Below are 14386 nucleotides of genomic sequence, written 5' to 3' on the forward strand. Positions count from 1 at the left end.
TTTAGAGGCCTACAACAGGAAGAGGATGGAAAACTCCAAACCTGAAGCTGCTGGTTTGATTTTACAAGCAGCCTTTCACCAGCCCAGAGAGGCAGGGCTTTGGTCCAGCCTGCCAAGCACACAGGCCTGAAGAGCCACCACTATGTATGTCAAGGACACTTGTATGTGACACTTGCTCTGAGGCACAGCAACCCCTGAAAGGACACAAGGGCTGCAGGGGCTGGGAGCACCTCACAGGGCACTGCAGGCAAAGCCCAGAGGTCAGCTCAGTGCCAAAATCCTGTGTCACCTGTTCCCAACAGGAAGGCCCCTGCCCCACCAGCTGGAAAAATGCCCTGTGGGCCATCCCTGCTTTGGTTACAAAGGGGATGTGAAGATGTAGTGCTTTTCAGTGAAAACTTAGAGCCAGAGCAAAGCTGCAGCTTAGGTATGAATAGCTGAAGTAGAGAAAACCTATGGATTGTGGTAAATGAGTGTAACAATATTAGAAGATTCCAAATTCCAAACTGGGAGGATGAGATGCTGTGTAAGGCAACGAGCACTGAGCAATGGAGGAGCCAACACCATGAAGACCCCAGACCTTATTATTATTAATAGTCTGAATTATTACTGTTATAGGCATAACTGCCCAGGAATTTCAGTGTTCACAGTCCCTCTTTGGAGGCATCCAGCTCAAGCTGTGGTGCTTCCCTAAAGGAATCCATCCTTCAGGTACATGGAAACCTCACGTGGAATCCCAGGGCCTGGGATGGGTAATTATTTCTGTACAGGTTTGTAAGGTGTTTATTATTTCTAGGGACAAAGGATGGGGGAGAGGAGGAATATGGAGAAGGAAAAAAGGTTCAAATGCCTTGGGAAAATGCTATGTCTTTGCAAGTGAAAAACCAAAGAAAAGGTGGCAGGGTGCCATAGATTTTTTTATGCTTTGTTCTTAAAACAGTCACATACCAAAGGCTCCAAAATATAACTGGTTTAAATGCAAAACTGTGGCTTTTATTTCCAAACATACAATAAATAGGTCCACCACAACTAGCCTCTAACTTCATTTTACATGGAAGGATTTTAAAATTAATTTGTGCATATTTAAAAATTAAACTTCCCTTTGCACATAATTCCAAACATAACCGAACTGCATTACACACCAGCTCATGGTCTTGGCACTGTGACACAAGCAACCAATTAGAAACGGAGCTCTATAGCCAGGACTTGTACAAAAATTGCATTTTGAATTGTTGATAAAAGATCTACCAACAATTAAATCTTTTGCTGCAGTATACAAAAAACTTTAGTACATGAATGTTGAAAAGCAAGTTGTCTTCTGTTTCTGTAGAGACTGCAAGGTAAGTGGATTTATTAAGTGATCACTATTTGCTATATGATACAATTTTCATACCAAAATATCTTTAACTGCATAGTAACATTCCATATTTTCAAATGCAAAAAGAGATTAGATGCAGTCTTTTTATTTTATCCCTCATCACTGAATTTAAAGACATTTTTAACCGCATCTCTGTTTCATCACAGTGCAGAAGGCCCTTAATATTTCAAGGATTTATTCAGTCATATTTTTAATACAAAAGTAGAGGCTGAGGAAAAGCCAGAGTAGTCTATACACAATGCACAATCTGTGTACATTCTGAAGCTGTACCTCTTCAAGAACTAGTTATACACTCTTCAAACAAATCCCTTTATCCAGCAATTCAAAATGCTTTAGATCAGAAGTTTTATATTAGAATCAATACAACATATGCATATAAATACATTTATACCCTTCAGTTGCTAAACAACCCAGATGGCTGCGAGGATGTGACCTGAAATGGCTCTCCATTGGCCTGGGATACCAAATTATGTCGGCAGCTAACTGTTAACCAAGAGAGTCACAGTAAAAAAATGGAGATCTCTGCACAAAGTAGGTGTGCCACAGCATCAGTTAAGACTAGAAATACCAGGTGACACCCTGGCCCCTTCAACAGGGCCAGGATTTCAACTTCTGTGAGATGCAACACACAGGCAACATTTTTTCCCTCTGCCGACACTCCGTTCATAAAAAGTCTCAGCAGAACAACAAAAACCCAAAAAATACAACAAACCAAAGCAAAGGTTTTACAACTGCAAGTTTCCAAGACAGGTGCTGCAGCTTTCAAGAACAAAGTAAAAGTTTTATAATTAAAAAAGAAGGAAAAAAAAAAAAAACAAACCAAAATCCAAGCCAAACAGCAGTGTGCAAGTGTGAAACTCAGAAGACGATAGCAGGGATCGATCTAGACCTCGGTTCAGGCTGAAACACAGAAACCAAACCGCCTGATGGAAAACCAGTTCTCACTGCAAATCCCACCTGCAGCTGAGCAGGGTGTTTGTGTGTCTGCATAAAAACACCCCTGCCCCACCCAGGACAGCCTGGGGCAGCAGCTCCGGGACTCCAAAGCCCAGGTGGCCCCTGGGAGGGACCCAGAGCCCCAGGGGTGCTCCAGGGCTGTCACAGCAGAGGGTGATGTGTTCTCAGTGCTCTCAGCTTGGCTTCTCAAAGGATGCAGAAATGTTGGCTGAGTATCCTCCAAAGGTGCTAGAGGTTTAAAGTTTGAAGCGTTTCTTCCCACCAATGCCAGGTATAAAAACGTGTATCTCTTTAAATAATATTGCACATAAAAATCATCTTAAAATCTGTAGTGAAAGCAGGGTTGAAGGACAGTGTTTTCCAAAAGAGAATAAAAAGCTACCTGTACATAGTAAATTTTAATTTAAAGAACGCCAAGATTATTCAAAATCTAAGCACATAATACTGACAGAAAAATGTTAAATTGCACAATCTACATATAAATTAATTTGTAAATACTTAAAAGTTTTTAAACATTGAATACCCTTGATTTCACAAATCAGCTAGGTCACTGTCAAAGGATCAACTTAATGAGTTAGAAGTACTTTCCCCCAGAAAGAAACAGAAACAAAAAGATTTGCAGTCTCAGATGAAGCACTGGAAAGAGTTAAAGCATTTCAGCTCAGAGGTAGTGCTAAACACATCCAACTAGAAGTCCATTATATTTGAACTATGATGAAATAACGTAGTAAAATGTAGAAAGACTATAAAATTTACAAAAATAAATAGTTCTGAATGCTTTAGAAAATGCAAGAGACTTTGTTGGTAAGTGTCTTGATCTGCTTTTCTGACCAAAAGAAAGCAAAGCGTGTCTCATTTTTAAAATATACCCATCTCTAAGAACGTGTCTGCAATCCACACAATCTAACTCTGCAACTTGACAGATGCCAGCTTGGCATAGACTCTGATATTAAAAATAAAGTGGAGGCTTTGTAAAAGATCACCTCATATGAAATTTGCTTTGCATGTAAATTCTTCTGTCAAATTAAAAATTGCACATAAAAAAGTTTATTGAAAGAGGCATGAGGGGTGATGAGGGTATGTGCCCATTGTTCCACATACACCCTGGAAGGAAAATGATGATTGCACAGTTCTGATAAATAATTTTTTCTTTTTTAAAATCTGCCACTTTTTTGGTTTGTAAGTTTTGGAATTATTTAGAAAATTCTACTATGAACAAATTATTATTTAGTTTGCTTTTAAAAGAATTCTTTACAGCTATTCCAGTGGCTTTTATCCTGAAACCAAATGCAAGTGGCAGTCTAAAAGTATCTTTGGGTAAAACAAGTATCAGGATCCAACGAGAATTTCCATGATGTGGTCCAACTCACTCAGATCTGTTCTGCATATCTGAATGTTGTTTGCTGAAGAAGAATTACAAGATGGGAAGGTTTTCAATGGTTCTTCTGTAGCAAGAGATGGTGATCTGGGCGGCATCAGGGGAGGGCAACAAAAGTCTGAATCATACATTGAAGTGTCAATGTCTTCAAAAATGTCATCTATTGCCAAATCCTTCAAGTAACTGGTTGAATTTGAAATCTCAAAGGAACCAAACACACATTCAGCTCCCTTCAAATCCTGTCTGTCATCTTCTAGTTTCAGACTAGTATTTTCTGGAAACTTTGGCTGGTCATCTCCACTAGGAACCAGACAAGTAGGTGGGCTGATATCTTCTACAAAGTCTAAATCCTTCAGAATAGATGAAATAGCAGATGACATGTCATCATCTGAAACGATCAGCAGGCTGTTTTCAATGGGGTCCTCCACAGAGCGCAGCTCACAGCAGTGGGACTCTTGCTGCCCAACACCAGAAGGCAGCTGAAGGGAGATGCCAGGTGCCTCCAGCCCTGGGTAGCTGTGAGAAGCAGGAGCAATGCCCGGGCAGATGTTCACTGGCTGCTGGCTGCTCTCTTGCCTCATCTCCTCCTGGATCTGGCGCACGGTGTTGGCGATGAGCACGGAGCGGTGCAGGTTGGGCTCCACCAGCATTTTGTACGTCTGTAGCTTGGTGAGGCACATGTTGAGCACCAGCTGCCTCTTGAGGGGGTAGGACAAACCTCGACTGGAGTCAAAGGCACTCGAGAGACCAGCCATGCTCTCCTCATAGTCACTCAGCTTGCGCTTTAGGCCTCTCCCCAACATGAACCTGCAAGACAAAAATCCAAAATTAACCTTGGGCAGGCCCAACAGACAATTCTGAAAACCCTCTAGTGTACAATGTATTGGTTAGCTTAGACTTTTGATGTCACAGAACATGAAGAGATAGAAAGAAATCCTACACAATAGTACTTCCATTGAAAAGATGCCCTTGCCAGCTGTATTGTTTCACGGCAACTTTTTTTCTAAACAGAAAATGTGTAATACAACAAGAAAACATGGAAGAAATATACTAACTCTTTTTTTAAAAAGCTATAGACTTCTAAGTATATCTGACTGTCCACATGAAATAAAATAGATGCTTGTATTAAGGATCAATCTACACAATATTTCATCATTTCCATTTTAACATTCATTCTTGGCTACAGCAGGTAAGATTTCAAGCTAGTTTTCAACACCCATTTTGATCTCATTAAGCCATTCTAATGCCATGCTTAGTGTCTCTGAGAACATACACAGAACATGCATGGAGTTCTATGTAGGGCTGATTCTTCTCTTTTTTCTTTGGTGACTCAAAATTGTTTTACAGCAAGACCAACAGCAGGGCCTCCCATGGCATCCCTATATGCATTCCCATCTTAGTAGTTTGGCTAAATGAGGAAATCTGGCTGGGCCACAGGGCTCACAGAGAGACAATGGGTTCACAACCTGCCACTGACTTCACACTAAGAATATCAGGCAGGAAGCTATCAAACAGCATTTGAAAAGTGACCAATTTTGGGTAGGGAAAAAAATAGAATTTAGTTGCTTTCATTCTGCTTTGTGTGCTCTTGCACTGAAATACAGTAGGTCTAGAACAATATAGTACAAAAACCTGTACACACAGATCTAAAATATAAGTGATCCAAACAAATACCTGCTTGGGTACTTTGCAATTACCATCCCAAGTCTAAGGAGCTTTATTAGGGACAACAAGCTCTATGCAATCACTCATATAAACACAGAAAAGGAGTGTACTCTGCACAAAAAACACTGGTAAAATCTTAGTTATACACATCCTAAAGTGTCCATTAATACAGACACCTTGTTCCCAAACTATTAAAAAAAATTAAGCAATCATAAATTAGACACCAGTGGCAGATTAAGGGCAGATCCTTCATGCACAATGATCCAGACCCTGCATGCTGCTGAGGGCCTCCCAACTTCCTTTTCATGTGAGCACTGGATGCTGCCAGCAATAGCTCAGCTGATGGCTGCAGCTGCCAGCTGCTCGCCTGGTGCTGGACTTTTGGGGACAAGGAGAAGGCAGCAGGAGAAAGCCTCTTTTACTTTCAGGATTTCTCCACATTTGCAGGGCTCCATGGCTATGTCCATCTGCCCAGATAAGGCTGTTGGAGAACTCGGCTCCTCTGGAGGAACAGAAAGCAAGCAAGCACTGCATCCTCCTCAGCAAGAGACAAGAGAGAAAACAGACAGCTGCTACAGGACTTTAGGTGTCAGACTCCTCAATAGTAGACACTTTTTGTTCTTTTAAGGACATATCTGGATAAAATTCAACTTGTCCTAGGACTGCATTTTTACTTAGCAGGGAGTAGTCTGGTCCATCTCCAGTTCATTAACACAGTCACTCTTGAAACAGCAACAAACTTTAATTACTTGTAATCTTACCACTTCTGCAAGTTTTTAACTTTCAAACTCTGTTTTTCTCCAAAGTTTTCTGCTGAAGTGCCACAGCACCAGCTGAATCTCTTTAAAAAACAGAAGGTGTCCTTGGAAGTGGTGTACCTATTCACCTGGGTCATCATCCCACACTGATCACGTATCACTCTCCCACTCCAGCACCCCATTAAGAGCAAACACACCCAGCCAGTACCAAGCACTCCAATACTACAAAATCAGAACAAATATGGATACAAAGTTCAGGCACAAAATATAAAAGCATTCTGGGGAAGCAGTGTGTGTGTGAAGGATCCTCAAACTACTGACAATACTGTCAGTAATGGCTAATTTTTGACACAATCTATGGAAAATCACATTTATGTGGGACAAGTAGACTGCAGCTAAACATACCGACTCTTGTAGTAAAAACAATAATTTATGCAAATCATAAACTCACAATAAAATTGTGAGCTCTCCATTTCAAGTAGCATTTAAATGTTGTGTACTACCTCAAGTATTACCTCACAGCATCACTGTAAGAATGAAAATTATTCATCAAAACAGCTCTTTCTTCACTAAGCACCATCATTCCCATACACTGCACACTAGTGGGGTTTGTTTGTTTTTCTCTCAATTAATTAAACAGACCAAAATTTACACCCATAAGGGAATGAAGATATGACCACACAGGTAACAGCAATTCTGACATATCACACATTCAGAATGCTTCGTTTTGATAATTTACTGCTTTTAATATATTTTTTAAATACACATTTATACTTTGTTAGACACACAGGATGAACTATTCTTATCTATTTGAATTATAAAAATGTAGTTAATTCCTAACATCTCAAAAATGTGCTAGTATTTAACTTCTGTAAGCAAGCTTAAAGAGCAAGCAGACTATGATATGCAAGGATGTATGATTTCACAGAAACAACTTAATATGACAGGTTTTACTTTTCAATTCACATGGTAGTCTTGTTAGTCTAAATACTACATGTTCATATAGGCAGACACCCCCTTTTTATTCCTCAAATTTCCTTCATAAAATTTGTCCCAGAGCATTTTACAAACATGTAACAATGCTTGAGCATGACAGCACTTGACTGTGAAAATGAAGCGCAAGAAACACTATTTGCTCCAACTTCAAAACGTTTCTACTTAACATACTCCCCACTCCCAAGATGTGTTTTTAAAATAAACAAACACAGTACTACCTTACATTTTAGAAATTCTGCCCAACATCGATTTATTTCCTAACAGGAAGGATACCCTACTCTCCCTCCAGGAGCTAGATGACTTCAGAGGTTATACAAAAATTTGTAAAAGGTTAATAAAAACCAGAGTACCATTGGTACAGTGGATTTAAAAATGACTAGTGTCATGGTTGCTACAGGAGACATTAAATTTCAGTTCTTGTCAAACACACTCAGCTGCTGACCTACAAAAGACACAAAGCCCCTTTGTTAGCAGCTAATCTACATTTTATCAGGCCTTTTGCTTTACTTTCTAACACAATAATTTCTGAATGGATCAGATCCTTAACACATTTCTGTGTATTTTCTAAGTACTTTGTTCTGCTGTAGCACTGCCATTGACACCTCATCCCAAACCCAAAATTCACAGTCAGGTGCTCTCTTTCACAGCATTACTTTGCAGCAGAAGATGCTGATGGCATTATTTAATTATGCAATGCTTATCCCGCTTCAATTTTTGGTAGTGAGGCAAACAAGCAGCCGTGCACACACAAACCCCCAGTTGTTACTCAGACGAGGAGCAGTGTCAGCCCTTCCATCAGCTCAGAGCAGCACAATCTGGGCACACTAAAGCAACCTCCAAAAACTGCACTCTCCTCCCTCCAGCCTAATTCCAGGAATCTACTCACATCTCAAAAAATTGGGTCAACTAACAGGATTTTGGGATGTGCCAATCTGATAACTCTGTAATTTGTAAGTAAATAAACGGAATAAAAATTAAAAGTTTATGCCAACTTCAAATGTGAGGTCTTCACATAGCTGTTCAATTATAAGAGCTTGAAAAAGTTCCACAACAAAACTTTTTTCTGTCAAAACAAATTTTTTTTTCTGTTCAGATGATCTATTTTAAAATCTTTTGTCATGAAAAAACCAGGAACAATGAGGAGCAACACATCTCAACTTTTTTCCTGTCATCTTCTCATCCTCTGCCATTATAGTAATGCAAACTGAGCCACAGGCCGTTTATGGCAGAATGATTTTTTAAAGAAAATAATTTTTCAGATAGAGAGAAAAGGAAGCAAAGTAAACTCAGTATTTGGGAGCACCGAACTCTCTATTCACATCATTGAACTACAATGGAGTCTACACAGAAATTCTGCCCTGACAGCATGTTCCTCAGCTCCTTCCAGTCCTCCATGGAAGACATTTCACTGCAACTCCTCCCTGCTAAGATGGGAAGAAGCATCCAAGCACTGTAATCCTACACCACACCAGGGTTTGAAAAAACTGGGGAGGGAAGAAGCACGTCCCTGGTTGGCAAATCCAAACAATACCAAACAAACAGGCCTGGTCAGGGCGCAGCTACTCAGAAGAAACATTCCAGGCTACCAAGAAAAATTCACATTGCAACGTGTTGTGGACAATACAGGGCCCGTGCCACCATTTCAGCTCCATCTGTCACACGGCCTGACAGTGCAGCTGCCACTGACACACGGCTGGGAAGTACAGCTGGGAACACTCTCAAGGAATAATGCAACATGTGAAAACCCTCACGTACTTCTATCTGGGCAAACTACTACTTAAAAACTTTTTTGGAATACGAGGGAGAACTAAAGAGAAAAGTTAAACAATGTTTAGAATTCAGGACCTCACAGAGCTTTAATTTTCAGTAGAGAAGAGCTTAAAAATAACGAGTGTATGAAACGCGATTGCCACAGCTAGTATTGTCTGAACACAAACTTCTCATGCACTGTATTAAACTACACAACAGTTATTTCCCACTAAATATGTTAAAATAGCAAGATCATCAATAAAGTATCTGGCTTTGTACCTGGCCTTTACTATCCAGGTAAAGATAACTGAATTCATAGTAGTACCTTTTGGCTTTTCTTTTTAGAGTATTATAAAATTCAAACTTGCTTGATCCTTTCTGTACAGCCACACTGGTGTATTTTTCAGCCCAAATTGCCTCAAAGGGAAATACTACTTTTTCTTACAGGACAAAAATACCAGCTTTGCAGGTGTGTAAGCACCTCATGAGTGAAAGCTGCCTGTCCAGTTTGCAGTAATGCAACTTATGTATTAAAATCAAAATTAAGAGACTCCTTGCTATTGTAATTTGGGCAATTCCCTTTCAAAGTCTCCTTTGTCTTGTAACTCTAGAAACCACGTAAGGATAAAGACAGACAGACTCTCTGGGCTGCAGATTTGTGTTAGTGACTGACCAAGGCTGGCTGATAACCTGGTGTTCTGCTCTCCCCTCTCTTCATGGACACATCTCACAAGCACACATCCATCTGCAGAAGTGCAAAGGAAGATAAACACCCCAGCAGTAACAGCTGTTCCCCAGAATTATTTGATGTATGCTGTACACCATTTTTAATGATAATCCTTCCCCTACCTGACACACATTTTTAGGCAACACAACTTCACAAGCAATCTTAAGTGCTGGACTGGCTATTGGTATTTCCTGTAGAAGAAGGTGCACAAGGAAATGGAAAGGCTGAAGGTGCAGTTAACAGACACAGCACAAATCCCTTCCTCCCATCCAGGCTTAGTGCTGATCACTTGGACATGCCTTACATAACACTGTAAGCTGTCAGAGCACACAGAACATCTCTGAGCTGGGGTCCCCAGCAAGTGCTGGAGATCCCCACACTACATCTTGCCTATTACCCTGAGCAAGTGAGGGAAGGACTAAATGCCTTAGGAAACACCAAATGAAAAAAATTTAGACCTGAAGATACATCCAAATGTACAGAAGTGTGTTTAAGTCCACTGCCTCCCCACCCCCCTCAGCCCTGCCCCGGTTTAGCCAAGATGAGTAACTGCTGGAGAAGGCACAAGTGACTAAAAGTGTGCATACAGGGAGGAGTGCAGTCCTACCAGCTCACTCCCATACCTAAACTCCTATGCAACAAGTTCTTCACAGGAGTCAGAAATCACCAGAAAATGGCTGCTCAAAGAAAGAAGACTTAATGTCAACTTTTTGGTCAAGAAATCCTGACCTGTAACACACCCACAGTCTGGTACAAAGCAACTGGAACACAGAACCAAGATATGCTACTGTTCAGACTCAAGAAACCCCCAACAAAAATAACAAACAAACCCAAAACCAAACACACGCAACAACTCTGCAAACAAAACAGAAAAACCCCCACACCTAAGGACTTCCCCACATTTTGAAAGTAAGACTAGCCTGAATAGCATTCATTAGGTACAGGAAAGGAATGAGAGGAAGACTGAGTTTAGCACAGAATTATTCTGGAATTAATACTGCTCCCACTATCATTCACCATGTGTGGAAGTAGAAAATAAACCTGTATCATACACAAATATTTTAGGAGCTGAAATGATGTTTAGGAAACACTTGGAAATAAGCTTTAGTTTGATTTAAAAGTTAGTCTGAAACCCCCCAAAACAACCTGTTTATGTTATGTCTGCTGGGATCTGGAAAATTCCTGAACTTAAGGACATCTTTCTAAGGTCTTTACACCCATTTCATTACACAAAGCACTGATAAGAGCTTTGCTTTACAAACTGTGGCAGCTGAATTTCAGAGCAATTTCACTCTGGAGAAGCAACTCCTCTGTTAGCATCTGTACCTTCCACAGCTAGAAAAGTGGGTTCCAGTGCTCAGTAGAGAGAAACTTCCACCCATAAAAAACCCCAAACTAAACCACTATCACTCTTGTCTGTCACTTGTGTACCTTGTTCCACATTTATTAATAAATCTCATGTGTACACTTTCAATGGGAATGTGTTTAGCAAGGTTTTTTCAGGGATTCTGGGTGGATTTTTTTTTTTAGTGGAAGAAAGGCCTAGAATAATTTAAACTAAGAATCAATATTAGTTGGCAAAAGCTAATACATAATCAAGAGTTACTAAACCTAGAAACTCCTATAGTAAAACTAAACTATAATTAAATGAGAACCTAAGACTCATAAAGGAAACAAGAAGAACCAAACCACCATGGTTCCACCAAAGCATTCACTGGAGAAACAAAGGATCATGAGAGCTGCAAATGCAATGACAGACCTCTTCACACTTATTCTAGCCAACTGAACAGTTCTCAACCCCATATTTGCTTCAAACAGAGATACTAGATGCATTCTGCTACATAACACTGACACACCTTTTAGGGCTACAGTGATCTAAAAGATCTGCTAATAAAGGAAGTTACAGATTACTAAATATTAAAAATTGGCATGCCCATACTTTTAACAGAAAAAATTGGACCATTAGCAGTGAAAGCAAACAACAAAAAAGCTCTTTTCCTGATAAGAGGACTGTGCATTTATAGTTTCTGACCAAATCAGAAATCATTGAATTTTCTTTTGTGGTACACAACTTTACTTCAGTATCCAAAGTGCCACCTTCTCACAAGACAGAACTGCAACACTCAATTTCAGCAGCTGAACAGTGGATCTTACCATAACACTGACATCTTAGTTAAGCAATTTCCAATAAGAATGTGATCTTAAACTAGTATGTTTTATTGCATTGTAATAATTCCTCCTTTATCAAGGAAAAAATAGTAACAGAAATTCAGAATACTCAAACCAAACAGTTTTTACCTCACTTTATACTATATATCCCATTTTTAAAAGATATATTTGTTGACCATTGTAATCCACAAATAACATCTGCAGCCCATTATCAGAACAGGTCCTATGCACATCAGATACAATTTCATAAAAACATACAAGTAGTTACCCTTAGAAAACTGAAAAGAGTCCAGGCAGGAAGATTCTGGATTTTGCATAAAGCGTGGTCATCCAACAGTCTTGGACTATCCCAGAGGCCAAGCCATCCACCAAGGTAGGATGAGGCAACTTAAAGAGGAAAAACAAAACAGAGTATTTAATTACTATGTGGTGGTTTTTATTTTTTTTAACCAGAAGCATTAAGCACACAATTCAATACAAATTTTTAAATTATTTGTGGTAAATTCTATTAAAGCAGATAAATGTGGGTTAAACCCCCTAAAATTCACAAATACACTGAAATAAGAGGACCTAACAGTTTCACCTGTGAACACATAAAATGTGGAAATTATCTTTTGTAAATGAGTATTGCAGAATGCTGATCCTCTGAGCGTTAGGCTTTAGGGTAAGGACTTGCACTGCTACTTCCTCAGGTTATTGAACACCAATTTACAATTGAAATCATCTCCAAAATTACATAATCAGGAGAGAGAATACCATGCATTGTGAAGAACCACATTTCACAATTATCCCCTAATGCTTACAGGCTGCAAAAGCAGTTAGATTTTTATTTAATTCCCCAACTTTCCTCTTTTTCAGCATACATAAAACCAGTATGATGAGAAGACAGTTGACAAGGCGTCCTATAATTGTATCTAATGTTCAGTGTGACAATATTTCCATCTAACCCCCGATATAGCAACATCTGCAGTATGGCCAGAGACCACATGGATTAAATCATGGATTAGCTCAAGGCATTGGTAACTGGGAAACGTGAAAAGGCTGAAGTGACAGTAAACTATGGGCTAGGCTGAGAAATGTGGAGGGAATCGCACGATCCATGCTCTTGAGGTCTCCCCTCCACCTGGAGAACCAAACAGTTACGAATTCCAAGGATGAAAGGCCTTGCAGGGGCTAAAAGCCTGCAGGCAGGACTGGATGTGACATGCCAGTTTGTGCACATCACACACACAGACACCTGACCCAGCTACGGCAAACCGCAAATCACAAATGCACCGCAGGAGCAAGGATCAGCACCGGCTGCACAAACACAGCCCTTGGTGAGCAAAAACCAAGAGTTCACACATTATTGCACAAATCTTAAAATAATACATAGTGAAAGGCAGTCTTACATTCAGACAGACGGGCAAGTAAACGCCTACAGTTCATCTTACATAGCAACTCATAGCCTGATGCTAGCAAAGGGCTCCTCCGCTTACAGAACCTCGGAACTGTAAAAATGCAGTAAAACAGCAGTAAAATGCCCGTGACCTCAGCAAGCCACATCTAACCCACAGCAACAAACACATTAACATCTCCCTCCTCCTCCTCTTAGAAGCTGACTTCTTTCCCAGTATAATGATATCCACGCTATCTGTAAATAATCAGAAAATAAACAAAAAAGCCCCAAATAAAGAGACAAATGAAGATTCATAACCTATTTGCTCTGAAACAGCAGGACTTCAGGTGGTCACTACTGAGGTCCTTTAAAGAGTACTTGCTAGGTCACAGGGAGAGGTGTGCAGTCACGCATTTTCTATGCACTGAATATAAAAACACACGTTTTAGAGTTTTAGGATTCTTTAATGCTAAAACAACTTCATAAAGCTAACAAGCATAATAAAATGTTGAAAAGTTTTAGATTTCAGCACCTTAGCTAAAAAACCCCAAACCCAACAGAATTAGAAGCACTGGATAAAAAAAATAGTACTGTTACTTGTGGTTTAGAAGTCCAATATTTTGCTAGAAGGAGATGAAATCAAGAAGTTTTCAAATCTAATTTCTTTATTAGATACTTCAAAGGATTCCTGCAGGAGTAACTGTGGAGGTTTTGACTTTTGCCCTGTATGATTTCTGGGCACACTGTGTTAAGTGTCAGGAAGAAGTACAAAAGTAAGGTTATTAGGTGTAATTTTCACAATCGTTAGGAAAAAAACCCCCAAATATAGAAGACACAGTAGCTGCAAATCACTATGGATTTTATCTGTAGTGGATTACTTTCTGTCTTCCCTTCCTAGTATGTGTCTAGGGGTCACTTTAGAATTTTAGAATTACAGCATCATTTAAATGTTAATGGAATTTCCTACATTGCAGTTAACTGCCCGAACTATGGAATTTTAGCCACATCAAAAATAAAGTGGAAAACTACTGCATAAGGCTCCCACCTATGCTTTTAGAAACGAGCATTCCAACACAGTTCGAAAATTTCCAGGCCTAACTAGGGCAGAAATTATTAACTGCACCTACTTGCGAGCTTAATCTGCAATATGCATAGAGACCAATCTTATTCTCCTCCAGTCCCATCCACCTGCTCGTAGCCCAGACTAACACACTTTTATTAAAACAAGCAA

General features: G+C 39.8%; 1 protein-coding gene across 2 annotated transcripts; it reads right to left on the minus strand.

The window, feature by feature from the left end:
• Positions 1-955: 955 nt before the first annotated feature.
• LOC102037702 (SERTA domain-containing protein 2-like) lies at positions 956-14305 on the minus strand. 2 transcript variants are annotated; one of them, XM_031066317.1, is made up of 4 exons: positions 13474-14305; positions 13169-13267; positions 12046-12164; positions 956-4520 (listed from the first exon to the last, which is right to left on the minus strand). In XM_031066317.1, the coding sequence occupies exon 4, from the start codon at positions 4514-4516 to the stop codon at positions 3665-3667; it is 852 nt and encodes a 283-aa protein (XP_030922177.1). In that variant the 5' UTR covers positions 4517-4520; positions 12046-12164; positions 13169-13267; positions 13474-14305; the 3' UTR covers positions 956-3664. The 2 variants fall into 2 exon arrangements, with proteins under 2 accessions (XP_030922177.1, XP_005417984.1); XM_005417927.3 differs by lacking the exon at positions 13474-14305 and having other exon boundaries at positions 13169-13422.
• Between the last annotated feature and the right edge of the window lie 81 nt (positions 14306-14386).

This window comes from Geospiza fortis, unplaced genomic scaffold, assembly GCF_000277835.1.
Source record: "Geospiza fortis unplaced genomic scaffold, GeoFor_1.0 scaffold23, whole genome shotgun sequence".
NCBI lineage: Eukaryota > Metazoa > Chordata > Aves > Passeriformes > Thraupidae > Geospiza > Geospiza fortis.